Source organism: Alligator mississippiensis, chromosome 13 (assembly GCF_030867095.1).
Source record: "Alligator mississippiensis isolate rAllMis1 chromosome 13, rAllMis1, whole genome shotgun sequence".
NCBI classification, from domain to species: Eukaryota; Metazoa; Chordata; order Crocodylia; family Alligatoridae; genus Alligator; species Alligator mississippiensis.
The window spans coordinates 24923075-24940451 of record NC_081836.1 but is presented as its reverse complement, the minus strand read 5'-3'; the positions used below and the strand labels follow the sequence as shown (position 1 = coordinate 24940451).

The window sequence follows — 17377 nt, the reverse complement described above, 5'->3', positions numbered from 1 at the left end:
CAACATTAGAGGTGGAATCCTGAGATACTGGACAATACTTTTGTGATCAGCAGAGGGGGCAAGAAGCTACTTTGTAAATAAAAGCAATTTTCCAGTGTTTAAAAGGAAGTTACTGCTGCTTCCAGGAAAAGGAATTCCCAGCATAGGCAGCTGCAGTGCAAGTTTCTCTTATATTGATCCACCCATGTATGTCTCATCTGTCACCTGGAAGGACTCCTGTCTGTGTCGGGGAGCTCTTTCCTCTGGCTCCACTCAATCCCTGTTCTCCCCCAGAATAAGGTGGCTGGATAGGAGTGGCATGTTTTGGGGTCTTTTTTTTTTTTTAACATCACAGATGTTTGTATGTTAGAAACTGGCCAGTGACCCACCCATCACTTCTATTCAGTGGGCTGCATGAAAAGCCACTAGCACTTTGGTTGCTTACTACCTTGGCTGAACTGATAGCAGAGAAGCTAATAGCAGCCTTCTAGCTAGGCAGCCATGTCAGGAAACCCTTGTTAAATAATTGGGCCAAACCCTGAGATTCCTGCTCACAACACGGCTACAACCTAAACCCCTGCTCAGCGGTTCTTAATTCTCCCTAAAGCAAATTCCCATTGAATCCAATGAGAGCTTCCAGGTCTGCATCTGTAGGATGTTTTAGACATATTGGTACTGTAGTGGTACCATGCCCCACCCAGTACTTCTACCAGCATGTTTCAGACTGGAAGTAAAGCTGATGAGAAGCCATTCTCTAGCCCTCAGTTTCCAGAGTGCTTGAGAGCAGCCACGGAGCAGTCTCCCTGGTACCTGTCCTGGTTTGAGCATTTTGGCAGTAGGTGAGTGAGGTATGCTTGGAGCTGTCCTAATTGGGGCATACACCACAGTGTAGGCATCCCTTACCGTGCCCAAGCATGATACACTGCTCTGGGTAGGCTGCCCCTAAACCAGGAGCAGTGTAGCTACATTGGCCTAGGTGGACTAATAAGCTTGAAGTAGACTAATCTGTATTGTCGGTCATGCAACAACATTAATTAGCTTGCCTCAAATGCTGCAGAAACGTGGCTACTATGCTTCAGATTTAGGAGGCAGCTCATCCAGAACAGTATGCTTAAAGATGCATTAGGATGGTAAGTTTACCATACAGATTCTGTCTTTGACTAGAGGGATTGGAATTTGGGCCCCTGTAAATGTATTGAATTAACAGGTCTGTCAAAGGGATTTGTCTTCATATCTAGTTGCCTTGGCACAAAGCTTTGTTCTCATGTCTATTGTAAATACAATATTAGTTCTAGCTGATACAGTGCTATAAGAATAATAATCTACACAACTGACCGATGTCAGGTACAATCAGAACAGGAAAGTTTTATGAGGTCTATCCTGGGGCTGAGCGGGACAGTAAGGAGCAGTGCGCAGAGCAAGCTCTCTATTTCCTTTTTCCAACAACTTCTGTCCCTGCACTTTTTTCCTTTCTTCTGCATTCTCATCTCCTTACTGTGCTGTTATTTTTGCAATTCTCCCCTCCAGCCTTTCCTGTTCTCTAGTTTGTTCCTTTACAATCTTCGGTTTTCCCTTTTCATTCCTTCTCCCTTCTTTGCTCCTGCCTTTTTTCTCAGTTTGGTGTTTTATAAAGATGGCAAAGGGAAGCAAAACAATTTACAGTCCCGATTCTGCAAAGATGTCCTCATGAACTTAGCCTGATGTTGTAAGGAATCCTGTTTATTTCAATGGGTCCATTCAGACAATGCATAAAGTTAAGCATGTGTGTGTGAACTGCTACTTAGTTAGGGACTATTTGATGGTTTTGCTCCCTCCCCACTTCAAGCATCAACTTCAGGAGAACCTCATCTGTCATAAATATATGTATATGTTCTAGCTCTTGTGGCTGCAGAGAAATAGTTGTAAATGTGACCCCTAGAACCTTAAAAGCCAGAATGCAAATAGACCACAAAAAACAGAGCTGGCAGGAACCTGGAGTCTCTCCAGGGCAACCCCCAGCTCAAGGCAGGAACCCACAGTGTAAGGAATTTATCCCATGATTTGAGGGGCCTTACACATGTTTTTTGAATGTTCAGGGCTGGTGGTGCTCTGTATGAAGTCCTTGTAGGATCTCCGAGTTTTCTCTTGCACATCCAGGTAGAGCTAGATACAAAGGAACAGGATTAGTCAGTTTCTCTTCCACATAAAGCGAGCTGGATGCAATAGGAAACTGAGCAGAATTAGTCAATTTCCCCTTGCCTCTGCTCCCCACCTCTCCCTGCTGCTGGGCTCCACCTGGACCCCCCTCCCCCCACTTCTGCTCCTGCCTTCCAGCTGCTAAACGACAAAGTGAAATTAAACTGCAGTCACTTGGAGGGGGAACCAGCCCCCTGTCAGAAAGTTTCAGCAGCCTCTGCATCACCTGTTCCTCTTCCTTTACTCCCCCTGCCTTTCCTACTCCATGCACAGACCGCAGCAAGTTCCACACAGCTCGATCTAACAGCCACTGAACCCGTTCGCAGGCACTTAACTGTTTGGTCCTGACAGCACTTTTCTATGACTTTGTATCCGTGTAGTAAGGTCTGTGGCTCCCATGGAATAGCTCTATTGCCGTGTCCAGGTTTGGTTTCAGCAACGTTATTTAAAGGGGAAAATGACCTTACTGTAGAAACACATGTACCGGAGCTGGGAAAGGCCCCTTACTGGACTTAGCCTTCACCTAGAAACGGAAGCGCTCCCCAGGCCTCCAACACCATGACCCTAACACCTGCCAGCGCAGCTGTAAACTGGCTTGAAACCCTTTGATTCCCACTGAGACAGAGAGCAATTTGAACCCAGCAATGGGAAGCAGGGGCTGGGCGGCAGGAATCCATGGGCTGCCTGCAGGCCCCCGGACCTGCCGCTTCCGCCCCTGCAGACCAGGGCAGCTTGACGGGCACCTGTCCCTCTCCGAGGGGAAACAGCCTCTTAACCCCGCTCTGTGCCCGGCCTGCTGCTTTCCCCGAAGACGAGCGGCTCCCGCAGTGTTTGGCCCGCAGGTGCTGCCAGGCTCCCCCTCGGGCAGGCCGAGACCCGGCGGGGAGCGGCTGGCCGCTTCCCCGGGCCGGGCGCCTTCTGCATCCTGCCACCCCCGCGGGCTGCGGGCCCGGGCAGCCCCCCGCCGCCCCAGCCACGTGCGGCTCCGCCCGCCCGCCCTTCCCACGTGGGGCCCAGCGGCGCGGCGCGGGTCGGGCCAGTCCTGCCGCAGCGGGGCCCGGGGGTCGCAGCCGGCTCCGCCATGTGCGGGCCCAGCCCAACCCCTCGCGGCGCCCCGCCCCCCCCGCCCCGCGCCCGCTCCCGCTCCCGCTCCGAGCTGTCAGCTGACGGCCGCATCACCCCGTAGTGGCGCAGGGAGCCGGGCGGCCCCGCGGCGGCGGGGGGCGCGGGGGGGCGCGGCGCGGCGCGGGGGGGCGCGGGCGGCGGCGCGGGCGCGGGGGGGCGGCGGGCGGGCGCGGGGGGCGGCGCGGCGGGGCCGGGGCCGCGGCAAATAGTCCTTTGTTTACATGGGCCGGGGCTGGCGGAGGCGGCGCCGCCGGGGGAGGGAGCGCTGCGCTCGCACCAGCTGTTTCCCGCCTTGAGACAGACACACGCCCGCACACACACACACACACACAGACACAGACACACGCGCACATACACGCGCGCGCACACAGACACACACACATACACGCGCGCACACGCACCCACACGGGCCGGGGCTCGGCTCGGCTCGGCTCAGATCAGCTGCGCGCGGCGCGGCCGCCCCGCCGGGCCCCCGCCCGCCCGCCCGGCATGGAGTACTTCATGGTGCCCGCGCAGAAGATGCCCTCGCTGCAGCACTTCAGGAAATCCGAGAAGGAGGTGATCGGCGGGCTCTGCAGGTGGGTGCCCGCCCGCGCCAGGGCCGGTGGGGCAGGGCAGGGCAGGGCAGGGCAGGGCAGGGCAGGGGGCGCGGGGCGGCGGCGGAGGGAGAGCGGGGCGCGGGGAGGCCGGTGGATGGCAGGAGCACGTGGGTCTGTTTGCAGCGCCCGGCCATGCTGCTCCGCTGGCTCCGGCTCCTGCCGCCGCACGCGGCGCCTGCCAGCCCGCCCGCCGCCCCGCGCCGCCCCCCCGAGCGGCACTGCACGGCGCGGCACGGCGCGGCGCGGGGGTCCCGGGCGGGGCCGGGCGGCCGTACAATGCAGCCACGCGGGCGCCGGCGCGGGGCTGCGGGCGGGCGCGGGGGCCGGGCCGGGCGGGGCCGGGCGGGCGCGGGGGGCCCGAGGCGGCGGGGGCCGGGAAGCCGGGGCCGCCCGCGCCGTCCCCGCGCGCTTGGGGAGCTTTAAAGGGGGGTGTGTTTACTCCGGGCCTGGCCGTGACTCTGCAGCCTCCCGCAGGAGGCGGGTCTGGCCGCGCGGCCGCCGGGATATGTAGTGCGGCGCGCGGGCATTGTGGGGGCTGTAGGCGCCGCCGGCCACGCGCCCGGCCGCCAGGCCCCGGCCCCTAGTCTCTTCTCCCCGGCCCGGCCCGGCCCGGCCCGCGGGAGGCGGCGGCGCTGCAGCTCGGGGTGCGGGGCGAGCGCGGCCACGCGGCTGCTCGGGCTGGGCCCTGGGTGCCCCCGTGAGAGGCTCGGATGGGCCGCTACCCCCGGCCAGCCCAGCCCGACCCGTCTCCCGCTCCTCCTGTGCGGAGGCCCCGGCCCGGCCGCTTGCCCGTGCCCGGCAGGTCCTGGTCCTCGGCCGTGGTCGCTAAGGCCGTGGGGAAGAGCGGGGCACGCTCCTGCGTCTCTTGACTGAGTCCCATGGCCGGGCTCTTGTCAGACCTCCAAAAAGTTTGGCCCGGGGGGAACTGCTCGTCAGGCCTTGCTGCAAGCTCGGGGAACAAGGACGGGTCCAGCAGCTCTTCTCTTCCTCACTTTGCAGTTTAGCCACTTCCCAGCTACACCCACACAGGGACTGACTTTTTTGCTTCAGAGGTGGTTGGACTCTTAAACTTGTCTCCTTATTTGCTCATTGAAAGCCTGGGTTCAAAATACTCCAGGTAGTTTGGATCTGCCTCCCCAGTTCATTTGAATGTAATATTCATGAGGATCTTAGTTCTGGTTTTAGCCTCAAGGGACAGTTGCTGGATTTAGCGGAGGCCAGTGCATATGTTACAAAAAGCATCTTCCAAATACACCCTCAATTCTGAGTGCAGCACTGAAAAGTCTCGTCTATGTGCTGTGTGCTGGCTTGAATAGTAGTATCTCCCCTTGGCCTATTTAGATCACCATGGGACAGGTGGTGTGAGAGTGGTGATGATGGTCATCTTTTAGTTAAGCAAATTGGAGAGCTTAGTTTGTGTATATATACGGCCTTGTCTAGGAAGAGTATGCCACCACTGCTGCCACCACCATGTATATTTCTGTGGCTTGTTAATCTGCATGTTTCAGGGAAGCTTAATTTTTTCACTCTCGCAGCCCCTTGGAAAGTTGAAAGTGAAACATTTCTTGGGTTGGCACACCTGGACTCTTCCAGATTAGTTTCTAATTGCTGCTCCTGAATGGTTTCCCATGATTTTTGGTTGCTGGAGGGGGAAAAAAAAATAACTACTTGTTTCAGTAAAAATAAATTCACTACCAGAATGGGCTTTGCAAGCTGGTATGAGAAACAGAGCAAAGTTATGTCAGGTTTTGGGCCACAATCCTCGACAGCGGCTTTGCGCAGAACCTGTCAATGGTACATTAAGACAGATTTTATGGTTGACTTGGTCTTTGCTTTTGCTCAGTGCCTGGAACATCTGCTTGCCACAATATGTCATTAACTTCTGCAAGTGCAGGATGACTTCCTATAGTCTGTTCCTTTGCCCCAGGCTTGCAGGCAGGCTGCATCTGCAAAGCACGCAGGTAAAGGGTCTTAGCACCACAGTTGCTTTCTATAGGAACTTTTGCTTTGTGGCAAGATTGACTCCTGCTTGTGTAAGAACAAATGGCACTGGAGGGAGTGAAACAGTTTCCAAATACCTCCTTGTACAAGTGAATCAAGTCACTTCTACAGCCTGCAAGATGGCCTGTTGCTTAAAGCCTCCTTATTTTCAGTGTCTGGAGACTTGGATGTGTTGATGAAGCGAATCTCTATCAAAGCTGTGTACTTGGAGTGTGGATGTTGCAAGGTTTAACTGACGCTGGCTGGTAAAGAACAGCATTGTACACACCTGTGGGTCCAGATAAAAGCTAAGTCGACCTAAAGAAAAAGCAAATCTTATCTTCTCTTATCTTTTATAGCTGCTTTATTCTGCTGGGTAACCACCCAGTGTTTGTACTCTGCTTGGAAGAGAACTTCATGCTGATTTTATTTTTTCACACCTAACTGAGCCTGGCCTTCCCCATGGCTCTTGACTCCAGGGTAGAATCTCTTAGGACCTTGCTGCATATGCCACTCCCAGGCATGGGATGCTCAAGCTGACTTGCCCAAATTTCTTCTCTCTTGTAATTGAAAGAGGTACCTCAGGCAGATAGGTCAGCAACTATGTGGCAGAAACTTTACGAACACCTTCTGTGCCTTTGGTACCTTCCTGAGGCTTAGTCTATTTTACAAATTTCTCTTAGCCTAGAGGTGTCATTGAGGAGGGTGAGCCACCATAGCTGTGCCAGTGAAACCACCAGCGTGGCTGCTGCTTCTGGTTTTTTGAGGAGCTCATGTTATTCTGCAGGGAGCAAAGCTACTGACAGAGCTGCACCTATACCAGGGGATCAGGCTGCCACAGGTACAGTGGTAGAGGCAGCAACCCCATAGTATAGATGAAGCCTGATTTAGCGGATCATGGCCAGGCAGGTCCTGGGCTAGCTGTTTCAGCCTGGCTCTATCACCGAACTTTCTCTCTGCAGCATCTCCCTGCCCCAGTGCTGGCTTTCCCTCAAGCATGTTGTACTGTTGAATCAGATTGTAGTGAATGTTTTTTTTGTGCATGTGGGCTTTGGGTAGCTGTTTAAAGGGACAGGCATGAGACTCCATCCAACTAGCTTTATTTGTGACCAAACTTAATTCTTTGCTTTTGCCTCTAGAGGTGACTGGCTGAGGTGCTAGCCCCTACATTATGCTCCCAGCCTGGCTTCCAAAGTATGAAACACTGTCCCCACCCCTTTTTAGAATTTCTTCCCAGGAAGAGCAGCTGGCGGAAGGTTACAAGAGGTCCCCTGATGAGGAAATGGGCTCTTCCTCCTTCTCTCCTCTTTTAAGAACCTCTGCTTCCTTGCTGTCTTCTGTCAGCTGTCTCAGTCTGATTTCCCCAGAGGTTGATTTGTTAAGATTTCTCAGACCTAGATCCACATTAAGGCTCCTAGCTGTGCTCAAAGGAAGGCCATAGTGGTCATGACCCTTGATGGGTGGATTTGAAAAAATGAGGACAGCTGCAGTCTGGCCTTTCTTCTTTATGGGGGAAGTGGCTCATAAGCTTGAGGGCAGACTAGAGCATGGCACTGAGCAAGGAGCGTTACTGTAGAGCATATTACATTATTTAGTCTCACTTTCGGCAAGCTGGGGATAGAAGAAAGCCAGTGTCAAACCTGATCACCCACCTGGCTGGTGGATATTACCTTGGGGCAGTTGGTTCTGTGTTCTGGACTAAGGAGATGAATAGGATCACTGATTGGCTTTATTTTTTGGCAGCCTACTCTTGGCTTCTTTTTTTCCTTCTAACAATGAACCTGGAGGTAGGCAAGGGTTGAATCCAGGGTGCAAATTAAGGCGGAGCTTGGGGGGGGGCTGATCCCCCCCCATAAGAGACCAGAGCTTCCCCCTCCCCCCACATAAGATTTGAAAATCCATAACTGGGGGTGGGGGGCAGTCTCTCCAATTGGATTGTTCCTTAGGTAGACTTGTTAATAAATGAACCAGTTTATTTTTTATTTTTTTTTAAGGACATTCTCTCCTCCCCCCCCCCCCCCCCCCGATTCAAAGTGTAACTTAAACCTTGGTTAAATCCAGTGTTGTGCACAGGGGTTCTTATCCCCACTTATTTTTTGGCAGCCTACTCTTGCCTTCACTTTTTCCTTCTAACAATGAACCTGGAGGAGTCTGATTCACCTCCCTCACCCCCAAAAGACTCTTGGTTTACATGTGCTGACCTCTGGTTATTGGAGTTGTGACCTGCCCACTTGACCCCAACTCCCAGGAGCCAAAGCCCATGGTGCTGACTACTGCTCCCCTTTGCTTGCTTCCTGTCTCCCAGATGCCTTGCTAACCACAGCAGTGAGGGTTATTGGGACCACTTGAGGTTTACAGACTCCAGTATAAACAGCTAGTTTGGGGATGAGGCAGAGTTTCAGTGGGAATGCCCATAGACCAGTGATTCTCAACCAGGGTCATACAGCACCCTGGGATGCTTTGAGATCCTTTAAAGGCTGCCATGGGGTAACACCCCATGGTAGCACTGTTTGGTGTGTAAGCCTAATTTGCAAGATAAACCCAGAGGCTGTGTCCAGACAAGCGCAGGTCTTTGTTTCCCCAGGGACAAATAGCAGCTCGTGTGGCACACGTTACCTCAGGTTGGGTGGGGGAGGCTGGGGCCAGCAACTGTGCTGGCCCCATCAGTAGAGGTGTACCGATACATCAGTCCGATATCAGATCGGTACTGATATAAAGAAAATTGTCTGTATCAGAAATGAACCTGAAGTGGCTGATAATTTGACTAATAAATGTCCGTGTGTGTGCATAGCTGCAGCACAGCATGCAGGCAGCAAGGAGCACAGCCCAGCAGTGTGGAGAGCTGTGTGCAGCTGGTAAGCCTGTTGTGGTAGACAGGGAGGAAGGAGAGAAGGGGTGGGGGGGAGTAGATTAACACCCCCCCCACCATGAGGGAAGGAGGGGACAGGGGCAGGCACTGCCCGGACAGGGTGGGGCAGGGCATGAGACAGAGCCATGGCTGTTTGGGGGGTGGGGTGTGCCCCCATAATCTACGTGGGGCAGGGCAGGCTGCAGCTATGGGGTGGAGCTGGGGCTGTGCCGGGCACTTCTTGGCAGGGGCTGAGCTTGGGGTGAGTGGCGGTGTCTCTGGGAGAGAGGCTATGGAGGGGGCTTTTAGTGCCCTCCCAGCTGCACACAGCAGTGGGACCTTCCCCCCCACCCCAGCGACCTGCGGCTCCATCCTGTGCCCTGCCCCAACCCCACCCCAATCCCTCCTGCACTGCAGGGGTCTTGATCTGCCCCCCCATGCCCCTTCCCTCCCCACTCTCCTTCCACCACAACAGACTTACCAGCTGCGTGCAGCTGTATCGGAAATCTGATTGGTATTGGCCAATATGCCTCCTTAAATATTGGCTAGTGGTATCGGCCCCCAGAATCTCTATCGGTGCACCCCTACCCAGCAGCCTTTCCTGGGGGCCTTGGGAGTTGTAGCAGCCGTGCGCCAGCAGCTGGATTATGGCTCTGGCTGGCCAGGCTCTGATTTGGGTGGCGTGTGCTGCTGTCACTTGTGCTGTCCCACTTTTTTTTTAGTGTCTGTTTTTGACCCTGCCATCTCCTAGGGTCAACCCTGCCATGCTGCAAGACAGCAGCATGGGGAATGCCTGCATGTGAGGTGTATGATGTCGCAGACAGGTCTATGGCACCACATACCACACATCCGCACTCCTCTGGATGTGGCCACAGAGCTCAAATAGCAATTCATAAGAGTTAAAAGCATTCTGGCCTGTTGTAGACCGAGTTCATTCAACAGAAGGATTGCTTTTATTATTTTTCTGGAATCAAAAAATGAGTAAAAATGAAGAGCATCTGGGGGTTGTCTCAAGGTTAAAAAAGTTGAGAATCGCTGCCCTAGACTAGAGTTCCCCACACTCTTGTGTGTGAATCTTGGCATTTTGGCAATACAGTGCATGATCCCTTCCTTTTTTAGCCCTCAGCCCTGATAAAATCACCTGGCTGCTTCCCTTATTTCATAATAATTAGCGTCTTTATTTGGGATAGGAGGCATAGCAAGGATTGAAGAATAAGCTGAGGTTTGGTTCTGGACAGGATCAGATGCTTGATGTCTGAATGCTCTGTGGTAGCAATAGATAGATAGCCTTTCTCAAGTAGATTTCATTTCTCTCTGTGCAAGGAGGCTTTGTTTGAACTCTGAGCACAAAGTGAGGGAGTTCTTGTTCCTTTGTATCTTCCCTGTTGCTTGCTGGCTCTGCTGGTTGTAGGGCTGCAGTGCAGTTGTCTGACAAGCCTTGTTCATTGTGGAGCTGCCTGGAGAGCTTGGCCTTCACTCTGCTGCTAGCTGCTAGGCCTGCTGTGTGTCCAGGGATCTCTTGTGCCAGGTAACCTGGCACTTCAGAAATCTGGTTTCAATGATCTGTGGGATGCTCCTGCAATCTAAGAAGGACTCAGTTGCATCAGAATGACTCTACTTTAGCAACTGGCAAAGAATGACTGATGCCAGGACAGCCCCTCTCTCTTCAACACCCCCTTTCCCCTCCCAAAATAAAAGCCACAAAGGGCATAGTTAAGGGGAAGAGTTCTACCATGCTGTAAATAACCACTCTAAGGAACAAATTTTGCCCACAGATTCATAGATGTTAGGGTCGGAAGGGACCTCAATAGATCATTGAGTCTGACCCCCTGCATAGGCAGGAAAGAGTGCTGGGTCTAGATGACCCCAGCTAGATGCTTATCTAACCTCCTCTTGAAGACCCCCAGGGTAGGAGAGAGCACCACCTCCCTTGGGAGCCCGTTCCAGACCTTGGCCACTCGAACTGTGAAGAAGTTCTTCCTAATGTCCAATCTAAATCTGCTCTCTGCTAGCTTGTGGCCATTATTTCTTGTAACCCCTGGGGGTGCCTTTGGTGAGTAAAGCCTCTCCAATACCCTTCTGTGCCCCCATGATGAACTTACAGGCAGCCACAAGGTCGCCTCTCAACCTTCTCTTGCGGAGGCTGAAGAGGTCCAGGTGCCCCAGTCTCTCCTCATAGGGCTCGGCCTGCAAGCCCCTAACCATACGAGTGGCCCTTCTCTGGACCCTCTCCAGGTTATCTGCATCCCTCTTGAAGTGCGGCGCCCAAAACTGCACGCAGTACTCCAACTGCGGTCTGACCAGCGCCCGATAGAGGGGAAGTATCACCTCCTTGGATCTATTCCTCATGCATCTGCTGATGCACGATAAAGTTCCATTAGCTTTTCTGATGGCTTCGTCACACTGACGACTCATGTTCATCTTGGAGTCCCCTAGGACTCCAAGATCCCTTTCCACTTCCGTGCCACCCAGCAGGTCATTTCCTAAGCAGTAGGTGTGCTGGATATTTTTCCTCCCTAGGTGCAGCACTTTGCATTTCTCCTTGTTGAATTGCTTTCTGTTGTTTTGTGCCCATATGTCCAACCTGTCCAGATCTGCTTGTAGTTGTTCCCTGCCCTCCGGCGTGTCCACTTCTCCCCACGTTTTTGTGTCATCCGCAAACTTGGACAGAGTACACTTCACTCCCTCGTCCAAGTTGCTGATGAAGACATTGAAGAGTATTGGTCCAAGGACCGAGCCCTGCGGGACCCCACTGCCCACACCCTTCCAGGTCGATACCAACCCATCCACTACGACTCTGGGTGCGACCCTCCAGCCAATTCGCCACCCACCGGACTGTGTAGCCATCCAAGTCACAGCCTCTTAACTTGTTCACCAGTATGGGGTGGGATACCGTATCGAAGGCCTTCCTGAAGTCTAAGTATATGACATCCACCCCTCCTCCTGTGTCCAGGCGTTTCGTAACCTGGTCATAAAAAGAGACTAGATTAGTCAGGCATGATCTACCTGCTACGAACCCGTGCTGGTTTCCCCTCAGCATAATTTTTCCTGCCGGGCTCTCGCAAATGTGAGCCTTGATAATTTTTTCAAAGACTTTGCCAAGGATGGAGGTGAGACTGACTGGCCTATAGTTGCCCGGGTCCTCCTTCCTCCCCTTCTTGAAAATGGGGACCACACTGGCCCTTTTCCAGTCCTCCGGGACTTGGCCCGTGTGCCACGAGCGTTCAAATATTCCCGCCAGTGGTTGCACAATGATGTCGGCCAGTGCCTTCAGCACCCTTGGATGGAGCTCATCCAGGCCTGCCGACTTAAAGGCATCCAGTTCCTCCAAGTGACTCTGCATCATCTCAGGGTCTACGCATGGTAATCTGGCGCCTTGCTGCTGCCTCTCTACAAACCCAGTGAGAGACTTGTCGCGCCCCTCGCTTAGGAACACTGAGGCAAAGAACTCATTTAGGAGTTCAGCGTTGTCCCCCCTGTCTGTCACCAATTGCTTCTGCCCATTTAGTAGGGGTCCTGTTCCTCCCTGGGCCTTCCTTTTACTCCCTATATATCTAAAAAACAATTTCTTGTTATCCTTAACTTGGGATGCCATCCTTAGCTCCATGGTAGCTTTGGCCCGTCTAACTGCCTCCCTACAAGCACGAGCAGAGGAGGTATATTTGTCTTTGGTGATCTCTCCCTGTTTCCACTTCTTATATGCTCCCCTTTTAGCCCGTAGGCTGCTCTGGATTTCTCTGGTCAGCCAGGAAAGCTTTCTGGCCCTTTTCCCTCCTTTTCCTCGCATCGGGATCGTCTCCCTCTGTGCCCGAAGGATCATTTCCTTAATGCACAGCCACCCTTCCTGGGCTCCCATATCTTCAAAACTCCTACTCTGCAGTGCGTCCTTGACTAATTGCCTGAGTTCATTGAAATCAGCTTTCCTAAAGTCTAGGACTTTCACCCTACTAGTTACCTTGCCCACTCGACGTCTTATGACGAATTCTGTTATTTGGTGATCACTGTCCCCCAGGTGACCACCGATCTGTAGGTCCCCTACCATATCATCCCCTGTTGCCAGTACCAGGTCCAGTATGGCATTCCCCCTAGTGGGACCGTGTACCTCCTGTGTCAGATGGAGGTCCTGTGCACAGGATAGGAAACTGCATGAACGGTGGGACTTTGCTGTCTGTGTCTCCCAGCAGATGTCTGGGTAGTTTAGGTCCCCCATGACTACCGCCTTCCTAGTTTTTATGGTCTCCGAGAGCTGCCTCAGGAGCCCCAAATCTAGCTCTTTCCCTTGGTGTAGGGGTCTGTAGCAGACCCCTACCACCAAATCCCTTTCTCCTTGACCCCCATGTAACCTAACCCACAATCCTTCTACTTTTTCCTCCTTCGATTCCGTTTTGATAAGTGTCGATGTATATCGCTCATTGACATAGAGCGCAACCCCTCCCCCTTTCTTCCCCACTCTGTCCTTTCTGTACAGTTTATAACCTTCAATATGTACTGCCCAGTCGTGGGAAGAATCCCACCAGGTTTCTGTTATCCCCAGTCTGTGTCTGTACTGAGAAGGTGTTCCTGAGTGAGTGCATTCAGGGCATCTTTGACTCCTTAATCCAATGATTCTCAATCAGGCCACTGTGAGATCCTTGTCAGGGTGTTGCACAATATTAGATCTGTTAGGTGTGCAAATACCTACACATGATTCGCAAGATAAATCCAAAGATTTCATGTAGGAATCCACAGAGTCAAAACCTTTCTGACCTGCTGTGGTCTTTGAGTTCTTTGCAACAGAACAGTTGCTCAGTAGTTTTTCAGCACTCGAAAGAGGAGTGAAGCTAAGAGCTGGCATTTTCGAAGGGGTGTCTTGGGTCAAAAAAAGGTTGAGGACCGCTGTTTTAGTTTATTGAAAGAAAGCAAGATTGTTCAGACTCATCGTGTGGGAATAGATGGCCAGAGCTCCTAGATAAATGTCACTAGCTCTACGCAGCTCTTACTATCGCTTTCTTCACAACAGCACTGAAGTTGTACTACATGTCGTGCAGCCAGCTTGCCTGCTTCTGGTGCCCATCAGTTGGCAAGATGGTGCTCACCTTGAGAGGTACTGTTCCCTTCAGGCTAGGCAAAGAGTGAGCCTCTGTCTTCTGTTTCTCGCTCATGCTTTCTCCTGTGATCCCACGTGCACTTGGTTTGTTGTCAGGTATGTTCCATTATGTGTCCACTGAAAAATTACTGTGACCGATAACATTGTCGGGCTCTGTTTGATACATCTCGGCAGCTTTTGAAACAAGCTTGTTTAACTGCATGCAATTTGTCCTACCAACCAGGCTTGCAAATTCAGCTTGGGTTCTGACAGTCAACCTGGGTTGCTTCCTTCTAGCCCATTGCCCTCTTGACTGGAGGAACTGCCCGGCAACCCACTATGAGTGAAACAAAAATCTCCAGTTATTTTTGCAAGGTTTGCACAAGAAAAGATGAAGGTGAGACTTGGTGGATTCAGCAATTGTCTTCACTGCTTAAAATAATAAAACTGATCTTTGGTAACCAGCAGACCAGCTCTCCCAGAACAGGTGCATAGAGAAGATGGAGTGCTTTCATTCTCCTATAAGATGAACTTGCTAAGGGCAAGCTCAGGTGAGGATTGAGAGTCATCCATGATGAGCTGGCCTCTTAGTAGAATGAAAGGATCCTTTTCACTGTGGGAGAGCTGACATGTCATGTACTCTAAGGTATGAAGCTTCGCATGTTTAGCAGTGAAGACAACTTTCTTAAAAAAAAAAAAAAAGAAAGAAAAAAAAGTCCATTGCACAAGCCAAAATGGTGTAAGGTTGTGTTTGCTCTAGGACAAGTGCTGACTGCCTCTTTGGGACAAGCAGAAAAATAAAACAGTCCCTGGAGTCAGTAGAGAACACCAGAGGACATGTGGAGAACATGCCCGTCGGCTCCTCCACAGGATAAAACATCACTTGAAGGTCTGTACTCTCTGTGTGAACCCTGTGTGTTAGACTCGCTCCTGGTTGCAGGCTGGGTGAGCACTCAGGCTCTGCCTCTGAAAGTTTTCTGCTTCTCAGTGCATCTGTTATCAAAGAAAACAGCTGTTGGCCAGGAGCTCTGCTTCCATCTGTCATGTTACCTAGCCTGTGATAATGGTGAACAAGTGAAGTGCTGCTCTAAAATCAACCAGTGTCTTCCTCCCTGGCTTGACATTACTGGGAAAATTCCCCCCCTCCCCACAAATAAAGATCTTCAGACTTTGAACCTTGTAAGGAGGGGGAACTTGCTGGCCCGGTGTGCCCAGGAGTGGTGCCACACCTGGCAACTGGGATCACCTGCTCAGATCTCTGGCATCTCAGTGAGTGTAGCACAAATGTGAGTGGGCAAATAGACTATAAATCTGTTTGTCATTTCACAATCAAACTTCCTTCATGATCTTTCTTCACACTAAGGAACAGACCCTGGCTTCCAGTGCTTTGCTTTTCTACAGCTTGCTCCATCTCAAAATCTCTAAACATCTGCAGCATTTTTCTTCTCTGGCTGCTTTTACCAGCTGATTACAATGCTTGTTGTACAGCTGGCCAGGTCTAGTGATGGCAAAACCCTTCAGGGTAGTTAATGTAGAAGAAAGTGGCTGTCTAAGTTAGTGAAGAATCTGAGACTGAAACTTCCCTGGCTTCTAACATGGGGGACAGTGGACAGCAGGTGGGTGAAAGTGCTGATTTAACTGCACTTGATTTCTAGCCTGATTTTATTTATTTATTTATTTTTAAGCTTGAATTCTCATGAAGTTTCAGTTATATCATTCCCCTAGTAATGGATGTGGACTATATCAGTGATTCTTAACCTCTGGCCTGTGGAGCCGCATCATCTGGCCCATGGGTGTGGTGGGGGTGGTTGGTAGGGGGGGAGTGGCAATGTTAATTGCTCTTCCCCTGCTCTCAATATTTCTGGAACCATGGGGAGCCCCATGGGCTGGATGATGCAGCCCTGTGCGCTAGATTGTGCTAACTTGCAATGAGGTCAGCATATAGGGTCACTCTGGAACACAGCTGGGTTGGCGTACAGGCTTGGGCTGGTGTGCAAGGTCAAGAAGGCACGTGGCTGGATTCAGTGCCTGAGATGGGCCATGCAAGGTGTTGAGTAGGCATGCGCAGCCAGATCTGGCATGTGGTACTGGGCCAGCATGCCCGAGTGCACCTGTAGACCGGCTGTGTTTGGCATCTAGCCTGTGGACTGGTCCCATGCCACTTGTCCAACCTGCAAGGCCAGAAGTTTGGACACCATTGGACTATGGTTGGCTTCATGCCCCTTAGAAAGCTGATTTTTTTCTAGTTCTCATCCCTAACATAGTGACTTCTCAAATCATGCTGAGAAAACAAAAGAAAGGCAAGATGATAATCAGAAAGATGTGGTCTGTGGGTTTGTTTTAAAAGGTATGCTATCGCTTGAGAATTCAGGGCTTGAAACCAACCTGTTATTAAGGCTTAGGAACCTAAATCTTTAATTTCTAGCATTCTTGTTACATATCGGACCTTTAAAATTGCTGCCAGTCTCTCTTAAAGTAGTTCTTACTATTCTAAGGCCTGGCCCTTGGAGCAACATGATTTTCAGCCCCTGTGTTGCTGCTATTGAGAAGAATCACGTGTACTGGTTTTGTTGTAGGATCCTTTATAAAGGTGGGGCTGCTGGTGTGGCAGTAGCTGGGGGCCTACGCAGATCTGGGGGCATTTATATACATACGGCTTTACCTACTTGTGTGGTTTAACTTCCTCTTTGTTCCATGGCTATAATGAAATACATTCTGCATTAGGATTCAGTGACCCAGCTCTCTTCTCCATGCTGGAGCTGTGAGCGCCTCCTCTGCTAGACCTGTCCCGACTAGGAAAATAGAACGTGTGTAAAAATGTTTGAGCTACCTTGAGAATATAGAGGGTTTGATGCTCTTTAAAACACACTTGGTGGTCGTGGTCAGTCCCAGACTCTCTTCCTCTTCCCCTGCAATTATTGATCCTAATATTCCTTCCTACCTCCATGTAGCTGCATGGTGGCATTTGGTTTGGGAAGTGTTTTCCTGGCAAAATCTGCCAGATCATTTGGGAACAGAAGGCACAGAGGAGGCAGCAGGAAGCAGGCAGGAGCTGTGGCTTTGGGTGGGGTGGGGGCTGTCTCTGGGAGCTGTCATCTGGAAGCCATCAGCAGGAGGGGGAGGGAGCCTCTCATCTGATCTTACCAGGGCCACACACACAGGCCAGCCCTGCAGGGACCTTAGCTTAGATGCCTGCTGAATCTTTCTTCTGCAGTGGAGAACTTGGGAGGGAATGTAAGGAGCCTAAGCCACTCACTGCTGCCCAAACAATTTGCTTAATCCTCAATCCAGCCTCCTTGCTGCCCAACCCCTCTCCTTGCTACTGTTTCTATCTACCTGGGGGATAGAAGCAGTGGTGTACCAGCCAAGCACATGGTAAGTGCTGCTCTCTCCACTGTAGCAGAGAGGAGAACACATCCTGTCTCTTTCCATCTGTTTCCAGAGGGGTTGATCCGACTGCTCCGTGACTAGTCAGTAGTGCATGTGGGAGAGTCCACAGGAAGTCAAGGTTACTGTAGTCACTTAAATTTGGCTGGGAGTCTTAACACAATTCCCAAGCCAGAAATCTGTCAAGGGACTGGAGCTGTCCTCTCTGCTTACAAGGCA

The 17377-nt window shown here is 51.8% G+C and overlaps 1 protein-coding gene across 2 annotated transcripts in view; it reads left to right on the top strand.

Annotated features, from left to right (window-relative positions):
- Window positions 1-3442: 3442 nt before the first annotated feature.
- The window catches only part of TFAP4 (transcription factor AP-4), a 37689-nt gene continuing 23754 nt past the window's right edge, over window positions 3443-17377 (top strand). The window contains exon 1 of one of the 2 annotated variants that reach the window (XM_014597479.3): window positions 3443-3857. In XM_014597479.3, the coding sequence (XP_014452965.2) occupies window positions 3769-3857 (89 nt within the window). In that variant the 5' untranslated portion in view covers window positions 3443-3768. The remainder of the gene's footprint in view (window positions 3858-17377) is intronic. The other variant, XM_014597478.3, reaches the window with a different exon arrangement.